This window comes from Emys orbicularis, chromosome 15, assembly GCF_028017835.1.
Source record: "Emys orbicularis isolate rEmyOrb1 chromosome 15, rEmyOrb1.hap1, whole genome shotgun sequence".
NCBI lineage: Eukaryota > Metazoa > Chordata > Testudines > Emydidae > Emys > Emys orbicularis.
In genome coordinates this window covers 11,379,616-11,402,670 of record NC_088697.1, presented here as the reverse complement: position 1 = coordinate 11,402,670, position 23,055 = coordinate 11,379,616, and the positions used below count along the sequence as shown (strand labels likewise).

Below are 23,055 nucleotides of genomic sequence, written 5' to 3'. Positions count from 1 at the left end.
GCTCAGGGCAGTGGGTTGGCATGCAGGAGGGGTGCGGGGTGAGGCATGGGGCTCAGGGCAGTGGGTTGGCATGCAGGAGGGGTGCGGGGTGAGGCAGGGGGTCAGGGTGCAGGGTATGGCAGGGGGTCAGGGTGCATGTTGTGGCAGGGGGTTCGGCTGCAGGAGGGGTTTGGAGGGCAGGAACTGGCCCGGCGTGTACTGGGGGCAGGGCAGGGCAGGCTCCCTGCCTTCCTGCCTGTCTGCCCTGCCCCCGCAAGAGGCTGGAACATGGGGAAGGGGGGGCGGAGGGGCTGTGCGTTTCTGTTGCTTGAGGCATCGCCTCCAGCAGCTCCCATTGGCCGCGGTTCCCCGTTCCCGGCCAATTGGAGCTGCTGGGGGCGCTGCCTAAAGTAACAGCCACCCACAACTCCTCCGCCCCCCTTCCCCATGTTCCAGCCTCTTCCCGGAGCTGCGCAGGGCAGGCAGGCAGGGAGCCTGCTCTGCTCCCGGTGCTCATCTGGCCGCTCTGGTAAACACTGGGGGAGGGCGGGGGGGGGGGGCTGCGAGGGGCTCGCGGGCCGCAGAAAATCACCCCATGGGCCACGTGTTTGAGACCCCTGACCTAGAATTTCCATTAGTAGGGGAAAATCCGGGGGGGAATCGTCATGTGGATTGGACAAAAACCCCGTCTGAAGTCTCTCACATTGCCCTTCTCGCTCTGGCAGGCTACAGATTAACGTCCACGTTTCGCTCCAGATCATCCCCTCCTCCCAGCAGGAAGGAAATGGCCGCAATGCAGCTGGCTCAGGTAAGGGAATATCAGGGAGCTGGTGGTGGGTTCTGCTTGGAGGGAGAGGAGCAGTAAATGCATAGGAGGGTGGGAGCTGCTAGAAGTGGTGGGCGGTAGGAAATATCTAGGGTGGAGAAAGGGAGGGGACAGGATGTGACAAACCTGCTGAGACTTGTGTACTCTAGGGTGTGATTGGTTGTTACCCCGGGATGTAGTCTGGGGGGCTTCTGGGAAACGCTGTGCCCTCTAACCCTGAAGCTGGGCTGGCCCTTCTCACACTGCTTTGCTGGAGATTCAGCCAGCGTCTCCAGGCCCTGTTATCACCGAAAACGACAGCAGGTGGTGCCATGCATCCAGCTAAGCTACCTGAGTTCTTTACCTAAGCCACTCAAGGACAGATAGAAAACAAGAGCCAATTTCCTAGCGATAAGTGATAGCAAAGAGATCAAAGCAGATTACTTAGCAAATAACCAAAAACTCAAACTAAGCATAATATACCAGCTGGACAGAATTTGAATTAGCAATTTCTCACCCTGACTGACGATAGAAGCAGTCCACCAAGTTTCCATACACAAGCTAGAAATCCTTTTACCCTGGGACCAACACTTCCCCCAGTTCAGTCTTTGTTCCTCAGCTCTCTTGTGTGGGGAATGAGGCCAAGAGATGATGTCACACCCCACCTTATGTAGCTTTTTCATATGGTGGGAACCCTTTGTTCCAAACTCAGTTCCCAGTCCAGTTTGTGGGAAAATACTGGTACCAAAATGGAGTTCAGTGTCATGTGGTCTGGTCACATGCCCTAGCATGCCCTTCTGAGTCATAGTAACTGAAACATTCACAGGAAGGCTAAGCTCTTTCATGGTCCATTTTCTTTGTTGATGAGCCATCAGCACTGTCTGGCTTCTTCACTCTTGTACCTGATAGGCTCGTTGTGGGTGTTACCCAGAGTGAGCACATTTGAAATACAGATACATAGTCAATATCCATAACTTCAAATACAAATATGATCCATGCACACAAATAGGATAATCATATTCAGCAAATCATAACTTTTCCAATGACACCACACATGACACATCTTGCACAAAATGCATCACAATTATGTCCTAATCATATTATAATCATACCACTATGCTGAATGTGGGGTGTAGTGTCAGATAGGGCCTAATTTCAAGGCACAGGAGTTGGGAATGGAACTTCCCCTCTTTGTGGAACAGGAAATAACCCCCCAGCCAGGGCTGGGAAAACTTCCCAGACTCCCAGTGCTGGAGCCTGAATCTACTGACACTTCGTTAGTTACCACCACCCCCAATCTTTGTGGCAACTGCAAACTTTATCAGTGATGATTTTATCTTCTCTTCCAGGTCATTGATAAGAATGTAAAATAGCACAGAGCTAAGAACCAATCCTTGTGGGAGCCTGCTAAGAATAAATCCACTTGACCATGGTTCCCCATTTACAATTCCAGTTTTTTAATCTATTTAATGTATGCCATGTGTATTTTGTATCTTTCTAGTTTTTTAGTCAAAATATTGTGCTGAACCAAGCCATATGCCTTACAGAAGTCTAGGTATATTACATCAGTACTATTAGCTGCAACCAAACTTTTGATCTCATCCAATAAGGATATCCAGTTAGTTTGATAGGATCTATTGTGTCTTAACCTTTGTTAATGGGTACTAATTATATTACTCTCCTTTAATTTTTTATTAATGAAATCCAGTATCGGCTGCTCCATTATCTTGCCCAGAATCGATTTCAGACTAGCACTCTTGTAATTAGCTGGGTCATCTCTTTTACACTTTTTAAATGTTGGCACAGGATTAGCTTTATTCCAGTCTTCTGGAATTTCCCCAGTGTTCCAAGTCCTAATTAAAATCAACATTGACAGTCCACCACGCTCCTCCACCAGGTCTTTCAAAACTCTTGCAATCTGGACCCACTGATTTAAACATGTCTAACATTAATAGCTGCTGTTTAATGTCCTCGTGAGTTATTGTTGGAATGGAAAGACTGTCCGCATCAACATCTTATGATATGAGTACATCATCTGTTTTTCTCCAAATCCAGGAGAGAAATATTTATTGAACACTTTACCTCTTCTGCATTATTTTTGATAATTCTGCTATTTCCAGCTAGTAATTTACCACTACCATTGTTAGGATTAATTTTGTACTTAATATACTTTTAAAAACTTCCTTCTTATTTTCATTGATTGATCATTGATTTCTGATACCAATTTTCACTTACCAATTTTCTAGAATTCTGATCTTCTAATTTATATTCTTTACTATTGACTTCCCCTTTCTTCCATATATTTTATTTGGAGAGTTGGGATTCCTATCAGGGAGCCACCAGCAGGGTCCAGAGACAGCCCCATCTCCTATATCAAGCTCTGGCTCATAGGTATGTGATAAATGTGAAGACCCTGCCTCCGTCTGTCAGCTGGGAGACACAAAGGTTCTCTCTTTCTACCCTCTGATGCCTCCTGGCTGCTCTAAGCAAGGTAGGGTGGGACTCTGTTAACATGTGCCTCCCGGAGCTTCCATTTACCTGGTGCTGCTGTTCCGTGAATAGTGGGATTGTGAGTGGGGCAGCAGGTACTGAGTGTTGGACTCTTGCTCTTTCAGGGGCCCGTGACTTTTGAGGAGGTGGCTGTGTATTTCACCAGGGAAGAGGGGGCTCTGCTGGACCGCACTCAGAGAGCCCTCTACAGGGATGTCATGCAGGAGAACTATGAGACGGTGGTCTTGCTAGGTAAGAAGTCCTGTCCCCTGGGTTATTAGAAGCTGTGGGGTCTCTAAAGAACCTGAGTAGTAATAACTTTATACCTTTATTCGTCATACAAGTTTTGACAAGTTTTCTTGCCCTGCTTTTTTTGCCTTATCTCCCACCCGCTAGTATAATTTTTGGACATGTGCCTTTTTGGTGTTATCGATCATTTTAAAATTGCATTTAATGTATCGTTATTGGCTACATTAATAACTACATTAATAACTAGCTTTCATGCCTTTTCCTCATTTTAAGAGGAAAATATGCCGCCTGTAGAATTCTAAATTGAGTAAATAGACCTAGCCTTGGGTGTTGAAGCTACATGGCCTAGAGTGGGACCCCTTGGGGGTCTAGTGCTCTCAAGGGGCACCTCCCAAGGACTGTTTAAAAGCCAGGGCATTGCACAGATCCTATGGATCCATGACAGTGCCAGTTCGCCTTATGGGGAAAAGATATAAAACAAGAAAAGGATCTAAATGTGTATTTACCATTGCACCCTCATCAGTCCTCGTGGGAATCCCTGATCTGTTCCAAAGTGTATTTAAACTTTCCTTAAAGGCTTACCTCTTGGTTATCAGGTCATGTCAGTTTTGTTAGAGGGCTTTCCCTTCACCTTCCCACTTCCCTGGTTCTTGTCACGCAGACAGGAAGCAGGAAAAGACCAGAAGTCAGAAGTGCAGAGAATGCAATGTTTATTGGGGTTAGTTTCCAAGCAGGGTTATTCCAAAGCCCTTCACACCAGTGGGGCTTATCTCTATATGCCGATACAGTCTGTTCCCCAGTGTCCGCCTGCTCAGCTCTGATGCCGCAGGGCGTTTACCCTGTATCCCCCTCCCCAACTCTAACGCGGCAGAGCCTTCCTGTGTCCCTGTTCTTTGTTCCCTGTTCCCGTTCTCCCCCCTTAACAAACATGATTCCAATTTCCTTTCCCCCTCCTGTTTGACCCCGTTTATATAGTAATATTCTCAGCTATACCTTAACCAATCATTGTACTGAAATTTAACCAATTCTAACATAATGTAACATAATTCTCTAACCAATGATATCCCACTACCCTAATTAACTTACACCTAGCAAAATTAATTATACAGCAGACAGAAACAATTATTGAACCAGACTGATTGACAATGTAAAAGTGGTGGCCATAAAGATAGAACAATACAGAAATGAGGGTTTCACAACCACAACCATTGATAAGTGATTTCTTGCCAGACAGGATGCTATCCAGCTAAGTTTTCTTTAACCATCTTAAGATCTGTTTCTTTATCTGGTGGTGATGGGCACTATCCAGACAGGATCATCTTCCTAACAGCCCAATACCACCTTATTTCAATCTGACTGGTTTGGGATGTGAGGACGTGACCCTAATCTTCCCAGCTTAAGGCCTCAGACTATCCTAGTGAGAGAAGGCCCATACACAGGCGGACTGTGATTTTGATTCTTTGTTTTTATACCCCTGTAAGTAGCTAAGTGATAAAAATACACCTAAATTCTTAAAGTATAGGCTTTACAGGCAGGCCTGAATATCTCTATTCTAACAGTGGGTTCTACCCCTTCCCCCATTCTGTGTCTGTCTTGTCTATTTAGATTGTAAATTCGTCAGGGCATGGGCCATCTACTATTCTCTGTTTGTACTGTGCCTAGCACAATGGGGACCCACAGTTAGTTGGTCCCTAGGCACTAAGGTAATGAATATGATTTATAATAATAATAACCCTCCTTCCACTTTGAGCCAAGGAAGATGGCCTTGGGATGTTACTGCTTAAAAATGAGCTGGGGTTAAAACCATGGAATATTCTTTGTGACAAGTATCCCACAAATTCCACTGACCTCCCTTCTTTTCTTTGCTTGGAGTAGGGTTTCCAATTTCCAAACCTGATGTGATCGCGCAGCTGGAACGAGGGGAAGAGCCGTGGGTCCCAGACCTCCAGGGCTCTGAGAAAGAAGTGCTCCTGAGAGCTGCCTGCACAGGTGAGGAATTGGTTAAACCAACTCAAAAACTGTTTGGGAATGCAGGAAACATTAGGGATGCCCTACAAAGACCCTGTGAGCTCTCCGAGTTCAGGATTGTTCCCTGCAGATGTGGAATCATTATGGCAGATGTCACTCCTGGCATCCCTCCTATTCTGACTGACAATTGGCAGCAGGTCCCTCCCCGATCTCGCTTTCCCCTGAGTGTTCTGGTGAGATGCGGACCAAAACTGATCCCTTCCTCTCTCGTCTGTGGAAGGGTTTGGGGAAAATCAGCTCCTGATAGGTTTGATCTCTCCCACACATATTTTGGTTTGTTCATCCCTTTTTCCATTCCTCTCTCTGAGATTTTCTTTCTTTCTGGTGCAGGGAGTGACCTATGTATGGATTCTCTCTGTCTCCCATCAGGTGATGGGATGGTGAGTGAGAATGAGGAGGAGAAACCCCAGCAGGAAGATGCTGAGGAAGTAGAACCACACAGAACGTTACCAGGAAGATCCAAAGGGAATGTTTCCGGGAGTTGTGCACTCCCAGAAAAAGCAAAAGCATGTGAGACTCAGCAGAGGCCAGAGGAAAACTTCAGTAGCCACTTAGACCTTATTACACACGACAGAATCAACTTGGAAGAGACACGCTATACATGCCATGAGTGCAGGAAAAGTTTCAATCGGAGCTCAGACCTTCTCATACATCGGAGAACCCACACTGGAGAGAAACCCTACATGTGCTCTGAGTGCGGGAAAAGCTTCAGTCGGAGCTCTGCCCTTATCACACATCGGAGAATCCATACAGGTGAGAAACCTTATGAATGCTCTGAGTGTGGGAAACGCTTCAATCAGCGCTCAAACCTTACTGTACATCAGACAGTCCATATAGGTGAGAAACCTTATGAATGCTGTGAGTGTGGGAAAAGCTTCATTGATAGTTCAACCCTCATCTCACATCAGCGAATCCACTCAGGAGAGATGCCCCACACATGCTCGGAGTGTGGGAAAAGCTTCAATCGGAGCTCAAACCTTATCACACATCGTAGAATCCACACAGGAGAGATGCCTTACACGTGCTCTGAGTGTGGGAAAAGCTTCAATCAGAGCTCTACTCTGAGCACACATAGGAGAATCCACACAGGTGAGAAACCATATGGATGCTCTGAGTGTGAGAAAAGCTTCAGGCATAGCTCAGCCCTCATCTCACATCAGAGAATCCACAGAGGAGAGACTCCCTACATATGTTCTGAGTGCGGGAAGAGCTTCAGTCACAGCTCTGCCCTGATCACACATCAGAGGATCCACACAGGAGAGACGCCCTACACATGCTCTGAATGTGGGAAAAGCTTCAATCAGAGGTCTGCCCTGATCACACATCAGAGGATCCACACAGGAGAGACACCCTACACGTGCTCTGAATGTGGGAAAAGGTTCAATCGGAGCTCTGCCCTTACCACACATCAGAGAATCCACACGGGTGAGAAACCTTATGGATGCTCTGAGTGTGGGAAATGCTTCAGGCATAGCTCAGCCCTCATCTCACATCAGCGGATCCACAGAGGAGAGACACCCTACACATGCTCTGAGTGCGGGAAGAGCTTCAATCAGCGTTCAAACTTTATCACACATCGGAGAATCCACACAGGTGAGAAACCTTATGGATGCTCTGAGTGTGGGGAACGCTTCATTCGTCGTTCAGTCCTCATCTTACATCAGCGAATCCACACAGGAGAGACGCCCTACACATGCTCTGAGTGTGGGAAAAGCTTTAGTGGGCACTCAGCCCTTATCACACATCTTAGAATCCACACAGGGGAGAAACTCTACACGTGCTCTGAGTGCGGGAAAAGCTTCAATCAGCGCTCAAACCTTATCACACATAGGAGAATCCACAAGGGAGAGAAACCTTATACATGCTCTGAGTGTGGGAAATGCTTCATTCGTCGTTCAGTCCTCATCTTACATCAGAGAATCCACACAGGAGAGAAGCCCTACACATGCTCTGAGTGCGGGAAAAGCTTCAATCACAGCTCTGCCCTGAGCAATCATAGGAGAATCCACACAGGGGAGAAGCCGTACACATGCTCTGAGTGTGGGAAAAGCTTCAGTCAGCGCTCACACCTTATCAGACATCAGAGAATCCACACAGGGGAGACACCCTTCACATGCTCTGAGTGCGGGAAAAGCTTCAATCAGAGCTCAAACCTTATCGCACATAGGAGAATCCACACGGGAGAGAAACCTTATACATGCTCTGAGTGCGGGAAAAGCTTCAGTGATAACTCAAGCCTTATTAGACATCAGAAATTCCACATGAGAGAGAACTGTAATAAATGCCTCGACTAGCGCTGGCCGAAGATTTTTTTTTTTTAAATCACATTTGCTAATTCCCACATAGTGATCTTTGCACCATCTTCACTTTGGTCTATCAGCTCCCCCAGATGAGTTGCCCGCTTCTGCCTTTTGCAGCTCACCCTTCTTTTGGGTCAGTCCTGTGATCTTTTCTATCAACTCCTTTCCTTTTGAGTCGTAGGAGTTTGTGTCCCTCCAGCCAGGAATGTTCATCCGCTCCAGGTGGGAGAGAGAGGTTTGATCCCAACAAGCTACAGTGAGGCAAAAACTACCTGTGCCTTACATCCACTAGGACTGTACATGGCATTGGCTGCTCAAGTTAGTGATCTTGATATAAAAAGACCATTATAGTTGTAGTACAGATGCAGCCCAGGTGCAGTGGTTGGCGTTAGCTTTCCCCTTGTCCTGACCTAAATTCCATCACTTTTCCTAGTCTAAACAAACCCTGAACATCACGGTTATACTGTTCCCCCATTTCAAAGCAATTGTTAGTCATCAAGTTCCCCCTTCGGGAACAAATTGTTTCATTCCCAGTTGCTCTGTTGTTGCTTCAGGTTGTGCTGGAGAGGAGATATTTTTACTACCATTTTCCTCACTTAAAATATATTGAACTAGAACAAAGAGCAGGAACAGGGCAGGGATAGGGAAAAATGTCATTTTACCCTCTGTAACAACAGAAGAAGATAGGGTAAGTCAGAGGGATTCCCTTATTCCCCATCACCATCCCAATCCCCCTGTTGTTCAATTGGTTAGGTCAATATTTTTTCTAAAGGGCTGGGAAGAGGATTCCCTAGTAAATGACTTGTAAGTAAGCAAAATACCCATGCATTTGGCTCCCAAAGCAGTTGTGGCCCAGGCCCTGCAGGAGGTCACTCCTGAAGATATCTCCTTCCTAATCAGGTGCATGTTGCCTATTATTTGGGAAATGCAATCCCTATCTAGGTAGAGATGGGGAAAATGGAAGTGACATTTCTGTTCAGCTCCCCCCTGAGAGATGCTGCAAATGTGTAGAAAATGAAATCTATGTTGAATGTTATATAGCTGCAGAAAGATACCTATTTTTAATAGATACCTAACATTTGGTGTCTTACAGAGATTCTAAACTGCACCTGAGTTTAGTCCGTAATTTAAATCTGTGGCACCAGATTAAAGAAATAAAACGGCATATTTTGGGGAGTTATACCTCACTATTGCTAATGATACGTTGTGTGGTTGGTGAAGAATTCTACGCCAGAGAAGTGTCAAATTACTCCAAGTAGGGTCAAAGATTTGACAAGAACTCATGTAGAAATTGCAGATACTAGTGGTTGATTTTCAACCCAGAAATGGAAGATATGGTGACCAGTGGCCCAGGTAAACTATTTTTAGAATGCTGCTCCCTAGTTAAGTGGCATTGGTCACACTCCTAAAGGATGCCATGACTAAATTGGGCACAACTGTCTTTTACCTTTGGATCCAAGGTTTCATGAAGCACAGAGAGAATCATAGAAGATTAGGGTTGGAAGAGACCTCAAGAGGTCATCTAGTCCAACCCCATGCTCAAAGCAGGACCAACATCAACTAAATCATCCCAGCCAGGGCTTTGTCAAGCCGGGCCTTAAAAACCTCTAAGGATGGAGATTCCACCACCTCCCTAGGTAACCCATTCCAGTGCTTCACCACCCTCCTAGTGAAATAGTGTTTCCTAATATCCAACCTATACCTCCCCCACTGTAACTTGAGACCATTGCCCCTTGTTCTGTCATCTGCCACCAGTGAGAACAGCCTAGCTCCATCCTCTTTGAAACCCCCCTTCAGGCAGTTGAGAGCTGCTATCAAATCCCCACTCACTCTTGTCTTCTGCAGACTAAACAAGTCTAGTTCCTTCAGCCTCTCCTAGTAAGTCATGTGCCCCAGCCCCCGATCATTTTTATTGCCCTTTGCTGGACTCTCTCCAATTTCTCCACATCCTTTCTGTAGTGAGGGGCCCAAAACTGGACGTAGTACTCCAGATGTGGCTTCACCAGTGCCAAATAGAGGGCAATAATCATTTCCCTCGATCTGCTGGCAATGCTCCTATTAATGCAGCCCAATATGCCGTTAGCCTTCTTGGCAATGAGGGCACACTGCTGACTCATATCCAGCTTCTCATCCACTCTAATCCCCAGGTCCTTTTCTGAAGAACTGCTGCTTAGCCAGTCGGTCACCGGCCTGTAGTTGTGCATGGGATTCTTCCATCCTAAATGCAGTACTCTGCACTTGTCCTAGTTGAACCTAATCAGATTTCTTTTGGCCCAATCCTCTAATTTGTCTAGGTCACTCTGGACCCTATCCCTACCCTCCATCATATCTACCTCTCCCCCTAGTTTAGTGTCATCCACGAACTTGCTGAGGGTGCAATCTATCCCATCATCCAGATCATTAATAAATATGTTGAACAAAAAAAGCGGCCCCAGGACCGACCCCTGGGGTACTCAGCTTGATACTGGCTGCCAACTAGACAGTGAGCCTTTAATCACTACCCGTTGAGCCTAACAATCTAGCCAGCTTTCTACCCACCTTATAGTCCATCCAATCCATACTTTTTTAACTTGCTGGCAAGAATACTGTGGGATACCGCATCAAAAGCTTTGCTAAAGTCAAGGTATATCACGTCCACTGCTTTCCCCATATCCACAGAGCCAGTTAACTCTTCATAGAAGGCAATCGAGTTGGTCAGGCATGACTTGCCCTTGGTGAATCCATGTTTACTGTTCCTGATCACCTTCCTCTTTCCAAGTGCTTCAAAATGATTTCCTTGAGGACCTGCTCCATGATTTTTCCAGGGACTGAGGTGAGGCTGACCGGTCTGTAGTTCCCTGGGTTCTCCTTCTTCCCTTTTTTAAAGATGGGCACTATATGCCTTTTTCCAATCATCCGGGACCTCCCCTGATTGCCACGAGTTTTCAAAGATAATGGCCAATGGCTCTGCAATCACATCAGCCAATTCCCTCAGCATCCTCAGATGCATTAGATCTGGACCCATGCACTTGTGCATGTACAGCTTTTCTAAATAGTCCTTGTGACGTTATTGACATAATCTGTAACTGTATAGATCACTATTGCAACCACTGTTATATATTTGCAGCAAATATTGTATAAAGATTGTTGTGTAAGAGGTATATGGAGAGGTTATGGTTTGCTGGTTATGATTATGCTGTCTATATGTGTGTATAATTTTTGTAGTTGAAGTTATGAATATTGCCTCTATACTGTCTGTATTTCAAACTTATGCTATGCTTCTGGGTGACACCCCAGACAAGTTGGTGTCAGCTCTGCCTAGCCTGCTTGATGGCCCATTAAGGACCGTCCGCTATACAATTGACACATTGGAGAAGGCAAATACACCTTGTGACTCAGCAGAGTATTCAGGGACTTGCCCATGTGACTCCAGACTCCATTTTCCTGTAATTTTCCACAGTAAGGACAAAGAGGTGTCCTTACACCTCGAAGAGACTATAAAAGGCTGATGCCTCATCTCCATCTTGTCTTCAATCCTGCTTCTTACCTCTGGAGGGACTTTGCTACAAACGGAAGCTCTGCACAAAGGACTGATGACCCATCCCAGCTGGGGATGGACTCCAGAGACTTGAATTGAACCTGCAGTTTATTCTATCACTGCTACAAGCCTGAACCAAGAACTTTGCCATTACTGCATGTAATTGATTCCATTTAACCAATTCTAGCTCTCATCTGTATCTTTTTCCTTTTATGAATAAACTTTTAGATTTTAGATTCTAAAGGATTGGCAACAGTGTGATTTGTGGGTAAGATCTGATTTGTATATTGACCTGGGTCTGGGGCTTGGTCCTTTGGGATCGAGAGAACCTCTTTTCTTTTACTGGGGTATTGGTTTTCATAACCATTTGTCCCCATAACGAGTGGCACTGGTGGTGATAATGGGAAACTGGAGTATCTAAGGCCTGGTCTACACTACGAGTTTAGGTCGAATTTAGCAGCGTTAAATCGAATTAAGCCTAGACACGTCCACACGACGAAGCCCTTTTTTTGGACTTAAAGGCCCCTTTAAACCGGTTTCTTTACTCCACCTCCGACGAGGGGATTAGCGCTGAAATCAGCCTTTGCGGGTCGGATTTGGGGTAGTGTGGACGGAATTCGATGTTATTGGCCTCCGGGAGCTATCCCACAGTGCTTCATTGTGACCGCTCTGGACAGCACTCTCAACTCAGATGCACTGACCAGGTAGACAGGAAAAGCCCCGTGAACTTTTGAATTTCATTTCCTGTTTGCCCAGCGTGGAGAGCACAGGTGACCACGCAGAGCTCATCAGCACAGGTAACCATGATGGAGTCCCAGGATCACAAAAGAGCTCCAGCATGGACCGAACGGGAGGTACGGGATCTGCTCGCCATATGGGGAGACGAATTGGTGCTAGCTGAACTCCGTAGCAGTAAACAAAATGGCAAAATATTAGAAAAAGTCTCAAAGGCCATGAAGGACAGAGGCCATAACAGGAATGCACAGCAGTGCCGCGTGAAAATTAAGGAGCTAAGGCAAGCCTACCACAAAGCCAGAGAGGCAAACGGAAGGTCCGGGGCAGAGCCACAAACATGCCGCTTCTACGTGGAGCTGCATGCCATGCTAGGGGGTGCAGCCACCACTACCCCAACCGTGTGCTTTGACTCCATCAATGGAGAATCACGCAACAGGGGAGCGGATTCGGGGTACGAGGAAGATGATGATGAAGACAATGAAGATAGTTCACAGCAAGGAAGTGGAGAAACCGGTTTCCCCAACAGCCAGGATATGTTTATCACCCTGGACCTGGAACCAGTAACCCCCGAACTCACCCAAGGCATGCTCCCAGACCCTGAGGGCACACAAGGGACCTCTGGTGAGTGTACCTTTGTAAATATTACACATGGTTTAAAAGCAAGCATGTTTAATGATTAATTTGCCCTGGCAATCGCGGCCAGTACAGCTACTGGAAAAGTCTGTTAACGTGTATGGGGATGGAGCGGAAATCCTCCAGGGACATCTCCAGAAAGCTCTCCTTCATGTACTCCCAAAGCCTTTGCAAAAGGTTTCTGGGGAGGGCTGCCTTATCCCGTCTGCCATGGTAGGACACTTTACCACGCCAGGCCAGTAGCACGTAGTCTGGAATCATTGCATAACAAAGCATGGCAGCGTATGGTCCCGGTGTTTGCTGGCATGCAGACAACATCCATTCCTTATCTCTCTTTGTTATCCTCAGGAGAGTGATATCATTCACGGTCACCTGGTTGAAATGGGGTGATTTTATTAAGGGGACATTCAGAGGTGCCAGTTCCTGCTTGGCTGAACAGAAATGTTCCCCGCTGTTAGCCACGCGGTGGGGGGGAGGAGTGAAGTGATCATCCCAGAGAATTGGGTGTGTGTGTGTGGGGTAGTTGGGTTTGTGCTGCGTGTTAACCCGGAAACTGCAGCCCCTCCTTTTACATTGCAAACCCATTTTAAATGGCCAACCCAACGGGTGCTTGGTATGGGAAATGAGGGCGCTGCTGTTTGAAACCATTCCCACATGTTATGAAGGTTAAAAAAGCCAAAAGACTGTGGCTTACCATGGCTGCCTGCAAGCCGAATTCTGTCGCCTGGCACTGCGTGAGTGATCTCTCACACCAAACCGGCAGGCCCTCAATATAAGAGGAAAAATGCGACCTCGTAACAAAAGCACATGTGCTGTGTAATGTGAACAGCAAAATTTTACATGAAAGAGTGTACCCATTGTTCTCTAAAATGTGTCTTTTTTAACCACCTCTCCCTTCTCCACCAGCAGCTGCAAATGTTTCTCCTTCACAGAGGCTAGTGAATATTCGAAAGCGGAAGCGAAGGACGCATGATGAAATGTTTACTGAACTACAGACTGCCTCCCACGCTGACAGAGCACAGCAGAATGCGTGGAGGCAGTCAATGTCAGAGTGCAAAAAAGCACAATATGAATGAGAGGAGAGGTGGCGGGCTGAATTGTAGGCTGAAGAGAGCAAGTGGCGGCCTGAAGAGGAGAGGTGGCGTCAGCTTGCACACAGAAGGCAAGAGTCGATGCTCCGGCTGCTGGAGCATCAAACTGAAATGCTCCAGCGTATGGTTGAGCTGCAGGAAAGGCAGCAGGAGCAGAGACCACCGCTACAGCCCCTGTGTAACCAACAGCCCTCCTCCCCAAGTTACATTGCCTCCTCACCCAGACGCCCAAGAACGCGGTGGGGGGGCCTCCAGCCACCCAGCCACTCCACCCCAGATGATTGCCCAAGCATCAGAAGGCTGGCCTTCAATAAGTTTTAAAGTTTTAAACTGCAGTGTTTCCTTTTCCTTCCCTCCTCCCCCACCCCTTCCGGGCTACCTTGGCAGTTATCCCCCTACTTGTGTGATGAATTAATAAAGAATGCATGAATGTGAAGTAACAATGACTTTATTGCCTCTGCAAGCGGTGCTCGAAGGGGGGAAGGGAGGGTGGTTAGTTTACAGGGAAGTAGAGTGAACCAGGGGGGGGAGGGGAAGGGTTCATCAAGGAGAAACAAACAGAAGTTTCACACCGTAGCCTGGCCAGTCACAAAACTCGTTTTCAAAGCTTCTCTGATGCGCACCGCGCCCTGATGTACTCTTCTAACTGCCCTGGTGTCTGGCTGTGCGTAATCAGCGGCCAGGCGATTTGCCTCAACCTCCCACCCCGCCATAAATGTCTTCCCCTTACTCTCACAGATATTGTGAAGCGCACAGCAAGCAGCAATAACAATTGGAATATTGGCTTTGCTGAGGTCTATCTGAGCCAGTAAACTGCGCCAGCGCGCTTTTAAACGTCCAAACATTCTACCAGCATTCTGCACTTGCTCAGCCTATAGTTGAACAGGTCCTGACTACTGTCCAGGCTGCCTGTGTACGGCTTCATGAGCCATGGCATTAAGGGGTAGGCTGGGTCCCCAAGGATAACTATTGGCATTTCAACATCCCCAACGGTTATTTTCTGATCCGGGAAGAAAGTCCCTTCCTCCAGCTTTTGAAACAGACCATAGTTCCTGAAGATGCGAGCATCATGTAGCTTTCCCGGCCATCCCACGTTGATGTTAGTGAAACGTCCCTTGTGATCCATCAGGGCTTGCAGCAGCATTGAAAAGTACCCCTTGCGGTTTATGTACTTGGTGGCTTGGTGCTCCGGTGCCAAGATAGGGATATGGGTTCTGTCTATCGCCCCACCACAGTTTGGGAATCCCATTGCAGCAAAGCCATCCACTATGACCTGCACATTTCCCAGAGTCACTACCCTTGATATCACCAGGTCTTTGATTGCATTGGCTACCTGGATCACAGCAGCCCCCACAGTAGATTTGCCCACTCCAAATTGATTCCCGACTGACCGGTAGCTGTCTGGCGTTGCAAGCTTCCACAGGGCTATCGCCACTCGCTTCTCAACTGTGACGGCTGCTCTCATCCTGGTATTCTGGCACTTCAGGGCAGGGGAAAGCAAGTCACAAAGTTCCATGAAAGTGCCCTTACGCATGCGAAAATTTCGCAGCCACTGGGAATCGTCCCACACCTGCAACACCGTGCAGTCCCACCAGTCTGTGCTTGTTTCCCGGGCCCAGAATCGGCGTTCCACGGCATGAACTTGCCCCAGTAACACCATGATTTGCACATTGCTGGGGCCTGTACTTTGTGAGAGGTCTATGTCCATGTCAATTTCCTCATCACTCTCGTCGCCGCGCTGCAATCGCTGCAATCGCCTCCTCGCCTGGTTTTGCTTTGGCATGTTCTGGTTCTGCATATACTCCAGGACAATGTACGTGGTGTTCATAGTGCTCATAATTGCCGCGGTGATCTGAGCGGGCTCCATGATCCCAGTGCTATGGCGTCTGGGCTGAAAAAAGGCGCGAAACTATTGTCTGACGGAGGGAGGGAGGGGCGAGTAATGACATGGCTTACAGGTACAGGGAATTAAAATCAACAAAGGTGGCTGTGCATCAGGGAGAAACACAAACAACTGTCACACAGAATGGCCCCCCCAAAGATTGAACTCAAAACCCTGGGTTTAGCAGGCCGTTGATTTCATGGAGGGAGGGGGAAGCAAATGAATACAGAACAAATCTGGTTCATCTATTTTGTACATCTTAAGCTGGCAGCAGACCGTGCAGCATGACTGATAGCCATCGGCATCTTCTGGGTGCTTGGCAGAAGATGCTGTACTACGACTGCTAGCCATCATCGTCAAGATGGTTCAATAGGACTGCCGCCAGGACTGAGTCTCCAGGAGACAAAACATGTCTGCCCAGGTGCCTCTGACTGAACTCACTGAGGAGTACGACGACGACGGATACCAGTCGTAATACACCATCCACTGCCAAAAGGCAAGGAGCTGCTGCTGTATAGCAATGCAGCCCCACGTCTGCCAGCACCCAGATAGCCGATGACAGCTACCAGTCATACTGCACCGTCTACTGCCAAAAGGCAATTAGCTGCTGCTGTGTAGCAATGCAGTACCACGTCTGCCAGCACCCAGATGACATATGGTGACGGTGAGCTGAGCTGAGCTGAGCAGGCTCCATGCTTGCCGTGGTATGTTGTCTGCACAGGTAACCCAGGTAAAAAGGCATGAATCGATTGTCTGCCGTTGCTCTGACGGAGGGGGAGGGGCCTGACATGTACCCAGAACCCCCCGCGACACTGTTTTTGCATCATCAGGCATTGGGATCTCAACCCAGAATTCCAATGGGCGGCGGAGACTGCGGGAACTGTGGGATAGCTACCCACAGTGCAACGCTCCGGAAGTCGATGCTAGCCTCGGTACTGTGGACGTGCTTCACCGACTTAATGCACTTAGAGCATTTTATGTGGGGACACACACAATCGACTGTATAAATCCGATTTCTATAAAACCAGCTTCTATAAATTTGACCTAATTTCGGAGTGTAGACATACACTAAGGGAGTTGTTTGTGTGACTTGTGGTTAGCCGGGGGTAAAACCAAAGTCTTCTCTGTTTGGCTGGTTTGGTTTGCCTTGGTATGCAAAGGAACCCAGCCTTGGGCTGTAACTGCCCTGCTTTAAGCAATTTGTTCTGAATTGGTACTCTCAGTTGGGTCCCGCCAGAACCAGCATCGTTACAGTCCTTAACCTGTTCTTCCAACACTCAGGGCTGCTCACCTCCTCCCCATACTGTGCTGCCCAGTGCAGCAGTGTGGGAGCTGACTTTCTCTGTGAAGACCGAGGCAAAAAAAGCATTGAGTACTTCAGCTTTTTCCACATTATCTGTCACTAGGTTGCCTCCCCATTCATTAAGAGTCCCACACTTTCCCTGACCTTTTTCTTGTTGCTAACATACCTGTAGAAACCCTTCTTGTTACCCTTCACATCCATTGCTAGCTGCAACTCCAGTTGTATTTTGGCCTTCCTGATTACACCACTGCATGCTCGAGCAATATTTTTATACTCCTCCCTAGTCATCTGACCATTTCCACTTCTTGTAAGCTTCCTTTTTGTGTTTAAGCTCACCGAAGATTTCGCTGTTAAGCCAAGCTGGTCACCTGCCATGTTTGCTATTCTTTCTGCACATCAGGATGGTTTGTTCCTGTGCCCTCAATAAGGCTTCTTTAAAATACAGCCAGCTTTCCTGGACACCTTTCCCCCTCATCTTAGCCTCCCAGGGGATCCTGCCCATCAGTTGCCACCTACTTCTACTTCCCCTACCAATTCTTTCCTGTTTGTAAGCAGCAGGTCAAGAGGAGAATGGCTCCTGGTTGATTCCTCCAGTAGTTGCACCAGGAAGTTGTCCCCAACACTCCAAAAACTGCCTAGATTGTCTGTGCACTGCTGTATTGCTCTCCCAGCAGATGTCAGGGTGATTGAAGTCCCCCATGAGAACCATGAACTGTGATCTGAAAACTTCCATTAGTTGTTCGAAGAAAGCCTCGTCTACCTCATGCACCTGGTCTGCTGGTCTATAGCACACACACACCATGACATCACCCTTGTTGCTCTCACTTCTAAACTTAACCCAAAGACTCTCAACAGGTTTTTCTCCAGTTTCATACTGGAGCTCTGAGCAATCATACCACTCTCTTACATACAGTGCAACTCCTCCACCTTTCCTCCCCTGTCTGTCCTTCCTGAACAGTTTATACCCATCCATGTCAGTGCTCCAGTCATGTGAACTGCCCCACCAAGTCTCTGTTATTCCAATCACATCATAGTTCTTTGACTGTGCCAGGATTTCCAATTCTTCCTGCTTGTTTCTCAGGCTTCGTGCGTTGGTTTACATGCATCTAAGATAACTAGCCAATTGCCCTGTTTTCTCAGTATGCATCAGGAGCCCCCCCCCCCATTGCATCCTCCTCCTTGTGTTTCCTCCCGGTATCCCACTTCCCCACTTACCTCAGGGCTTAGGTCACCATCTCCCGGTGAACGTAGTTTAAAGCCCTCCTCACTAGGTTAACAACCCTGTCTGCGAAGATACTTTTCCCTGTCTTCATTAGGTGGATCCCATCTCTTTCTAGCAATCCTTCTTCCCGGAACAACATCCCATGGTCGAGGAATCCAAAGCCCTGTCTCCGACACCACCTGCGTAACGATGCATTTACCTCCACAATTCGACGGTTCCTACCTGGGCCTTTTTCTTCAAAAGGGAGGATGGACGAGAACATGACTTGTGCCTCAAACTCCTTTATGCTTCTTCTCAGAGCCACATAGTCTGCAGTGACCCATTCAAGGTCATTCTTGGCATTATCATTGGTGCCCATGTGGAGAAGTAGGAAGGGTAGTGGTCCGAGGGCTTGATCAGTCTTGGCAGACACTCCGTCACATCCTGAATTCTAGCTCCAGGCAAGCAGCACACTTCTTGAGTCTCCCGGTCTGGTCAGCAGAAGGATGACTCTGTCCCCTTAGGGAAGAGTCCCCGACCACCACCACCCATCTCCTCCTCTTGGAAGTGGTGGTCATGGAACCCCCATCCCTAGGACAATGCGTCTCATGCCTTCTGGTCGATGGGGTCTCCATCTGATCCCTAGATTGCTCTTCCAAATCATTCTCCGCAGTAGAACCTGTGCAGAGAGCCTGAAAATGGTTTCTTACCTCTGTCTGCATAGGGTGTACATGGATTCTCCTCATTCTTCTTCTGGAGGTCACATGGTGCCAGTTTTATTCCCCGTTCTGCACTGCCTTCTCTGATTCTTCGGCATGTTTTGACTCCAGAACCAAATGCTGACTTCTGTCCAGAAAGTCTTCATTTTCTCTGATGCAACACAAGGTTGATACTTGTGTCTTTAGTCCTTTAACCTTCTCTTCCAATATGGAGACCAGTTTGCACTTTTTACAGACAAAGTCACTTCTATCCTCTTGGAAAAAGACAAACATGGCACATCCTGTGAAGGTCACAACAGCTGATCGCTCAGTATCCATGTCTTCCTTCTAAAAGTGTCCTCAGATGTTGTATTTACTTCTCACAGAAGCCTGAAAGGCAAAAACACTCTGCGGCAACTCCCCCCAGGCAAACTCCCAGGCAATAGCTGATTCCATCAGAGCCATTCCATGCCTATTGGTCCCAATCTGGCTGCCTTGTTGGACAAGAAGCTCTTCCATACTGGGAAAATGATGGTAGCCAATGAGGGAATGTATCCGATTCCACGTTCAGACTGCAGGATACGTGACTGCTGAGTCCAGAGTCTGTGGTTTTGTCTCCTCGTTTTGCTTTAGAGTCTAATGCATTTGTATCACTTCTCCACCTCCTGCTACTTTGAAAGATTAGCAAGTGTGAAAATAGAGCACAGGTGGTTTTTCTCATGATGCAGCCTTCCCATGTAGTGTGAGACCCCTTCCACCCTCACTTCTGGGAGAAGACTCAGGGAGAAATGAACTCACAGAAATGGAAGGCTTCTAGGTTATTGTAGAATGTGACTTCACAAAAAGCTCACTGGGTGGAAATGGGAATTAAGTGAAAACCGCCCTATTGGTTTATATTTTGTAATCTTTGAATAAGTTGTTACCAGCGACAGTGAAATTAAACATGAAATTAATTAGTGTAACATAAGAGGCTGATGATGTGATAACTTTCAGTGTTACAATATAATTCAGGTTTTCTTCTAGTTCTCTCTCTGCCTGCTCTTACTATATAGAAAATAGAGGCTAATCCTGAAATTAAAACCTCACTCCAAAGGAATTAGAGTTGGGGGAATATGTGAGAGAAATAGCATGTATGAGAATAGAGACTGTCATTATTTCTATTTAAAATGGAATTTATTTTGATAAATTTTAAATCTTCTGTTAAGAGGAAAATTACTTGAGACAAAATTTGGAACCTTTTACCCAGTTAGAGGTGTGACAAAGTTCCTCCTCTATCTTGGTGGGTCCTGCGCTTATTGGCGGATTTTCTTGCCTCAGAGATTCACCATATGGGTTGGGGAACAGCCCAGAGACCTTCCCCTCTGGGAGAACCCACAGTCCAGGTCAATTGGGAGGTTTGGGGGGAACCCGGGCCCGCCCTCTACTCCAGGTTCCAGCCCAGGGCCTGTGGACTGCAGCTGTCTATAGTGCCTCCTGAAACAGCTGCATGACAGCTACAACTCCCTGGGCTACTTCCCCATGGCCTCCTCCAAACACCTTCCTTATTCTCACCACAGGATCTTCCTCCTGGTGTCTGATAACGCTTGTGCTCCTCAGTCCTCCAGCAGGACACCCTCTCACTCTCAGCTCCTTGCGCCTCTTGCTCCCAGCTCCTCACACTCCCACCACAAACTGAAGTGAGCTCCTTTTAAAACCCAGGTGCCCTGATTAGCCTGCCTTAATTGATTCTAGAAGCTTCTTCTTAATTGGGTCCAGGTGTCCTAATTAGCCTGCCTGCCTTAACTGGTTCTAGCAGGTTCCTGATTACTCTAGTGCAGCCCCTGCTCTGGTCACTCAGGGAACAGAAAACTACTCATCCAGTGAGCAGTATATTTGCCCTCTACCAGACTCCTGTACCCCACTGGTCTGGGTCTGTCACAGAGGGTAACGGCCACAGAGTTCTCCAGGTCTCTTGTTTGCAAAGCAAAGATGTCACATCATGCAGGAGATGTCAAAATCTAAAATGGTGATGGATGTGTGATGGTAGCTTTTCTGGGTTGGTTCTTTTTTTGGGGGTTGGTTTTTTAATGTAATTTTTGTTTTGTTTTTGCAACCAGTAATTTTTATAGATGCTGAGGCCCGTTTTCCTTTTGAGCACAGCTGTTTAACCCTCAGGCCTGGCTCTGGAAACCTCCTCAGAACTGGCCTTGTGTTTCTTTAGTGTTTGATATCTTTGGGGTAACAGATCCATGTGGTTCAACATGCGGTTCACAGCAACAGATGCTTTGAGAAACCTGCTGGGTTAAGCGGGCCTTTTCCAAACTGACATTGGCCCAAAGTCTGCTTCAATTCAGCTGGATTGGGACACGTCCTGTATCAAAGGAGTGGTTCACACCTGATTTGCCCAGAGACCTCGGGGGAGGTGTGGTAAGATAGGATAAAAAGGAATCGACAACAATAAAGTTAAAGGTAAGGGTGAAAGACCTTCACCTTGCAGGTCAACAAGCCTGTTCTGTTCATTCCCTCCGAAGCATTTGGCACTCATCACTCTCAGGCAACATACTGGGCTAGATGGATGAATGTGGCTTTCCTCATCTGAAAGCTCTGCAGCCACTGCTCGTCATCCCAGATGTGCATGACCATGTGATCCCACCACTCGGTGCTTGTCTCCTGAGTCCAAAAGTGGTGTTCCGCTGTGGTCAGCACCTCCGTGAATGCCACAAGCAATCTTGTGTCATAGCTACTTCGTGTGGTGATATCAATGTCGAATTCCTCTGCCTTTGTAGTTTAAGGAATAACTCCACTGCCACTCGTGACGTGTAGCATATTGGTCAACAGTGCGGGATCCATTCCTGCAGCAGAAGAGGCAAAATGCGCAGTATACCAACCATTGAAAGATGGCGCCAAATGCGGACAGAAGCACAGGGATTTCTGGGATGCGAAGCAATGCCTCATGGGGCATTGGGACAGGACCCAGGATACCCCACAACCCCCTCTGCCTTCTCACAACTCTTAGTGGCAGAAGAGGAAGCGATGCTCAGTGGGATAGCTGCCCAGAGTACACCGCTCCCAACACTGCTGCAAGTGCGGCAAGTGTGAACATGCTATTGCGCAGTCAGCTGACAGTGTGAACACACAATAACGGTTTCCCTTCAGCACTTGCTGAGCGGCACTGAACTCCCAGCGCTTTAACTCTGCCAGTGTAGACGTAGCCTCAGAGAGACTGACTGCCAGGACCCCCAGACTGATCCCCTCTGGGGAATGAAGCACAACGTTGACAGGCTATGCAGCCTTCACTAGTCTCCCTGTACCTGAAAAGCCTGCTAGCCCAAAGTGCTGGACCATTGATTCAGCTACAGTTCCTACTCCAGGTGAATCCAAAGACCAAGAGGTGCAGATCCAACCCCTTATAATCTTAGAAACATTTTGTTTCTTTTTCTATTTTTTGTCTGTTTCTTTTTAGGAACTTGGAGACCTCCCAGCCTTTCTATTAGATTGGGGTGTAACAGTGTGTGTGTGTGTGTGTGTGTGTGTGTGTGTGTGTGTGTGTGTGTGTGTGCGCGCACCTCTGAAATCTACCAAGGGAAGATGCTAGGAAGAATAGTTCCCCAAATCTTAATACCCTTAAAACTGTGCCCTATGAAATTACTGAACGCATGCTCCTCACCTATGGAAGCATTGCAAGGAATTGAGCTGTCAGATATGTATTGTTCAGCGAGAGCTATTGGAACTTCTTTTACTAATGTCTTTCTAAGGTCTGTATGTGCTTTGAGGCAAGAGGGCAAGGAGAAGTGTTAGCTACACAATAGTGAAATCTAAGGGTATGTCTACACTACGAAATTAGGTCTTATTTATAGAAGCCGGTTTTATAGAAATCGGTTGTATACAGCCGATTGTGTGTGTCCCCACATAAAATGCTCTAAGTGCTCTAGTCGGCGGACCGCGTCCACAGTACCGAGGCTAGCGTCAACTTCCGGAGCATTGCACTATGGATAGCTATCCCACAGTTCCCGCAGTCTCCGCCGCCCATTGGAATTCTGGGTTGAGATCCCAATGCCTGAATGATGCAAAACAGTGTCGCGGGGGGTTCTGGGTACATGTCGTCAGGCCCCTCCCCCTCCGTCAGAGCAACGGCAGACAATAGATTCGTGCCTTTTTACCTGGG

At 47.4% G+C, this 23,055-nt stretch overlaps 1 protein-coding gene across 1 annotated transcript in view; it reads left to right on the top strand.

The window, feature by feature from the left end:
• Positions 1 to 23,055, top strand: part of LOC135889561 (zinc finger protein 850-like) — a 179,174-nt gene that overhangs the window by 5,490 nt on the left and 150,629 nt on the right. Inside the window, exons 3-7 of the mRNA XM_065417422.1 lie at positions 705 to 787; positions 5,399 to 5,512; positions 5,921 to 6,640; positions 6,809 to 7,144; positions 7,313 to 7,812. Coding sequence (XP_065273494.1) covers positions 705 to 787; positions 5,399 to 5,512; positions 5,921 to 6,640; positions 6,809 to 7,144; positions 7,313 to 7,812 — 1,753 coding nt within the window. The remainder of the gene's footprint in view (positions 1 to 704; positions 788 to 5,398; positions 5,513 to 5,920; positions 6,641 to 6,808; positions 7,145 to 7,312; positions 7,813 to 23,055) is intronic.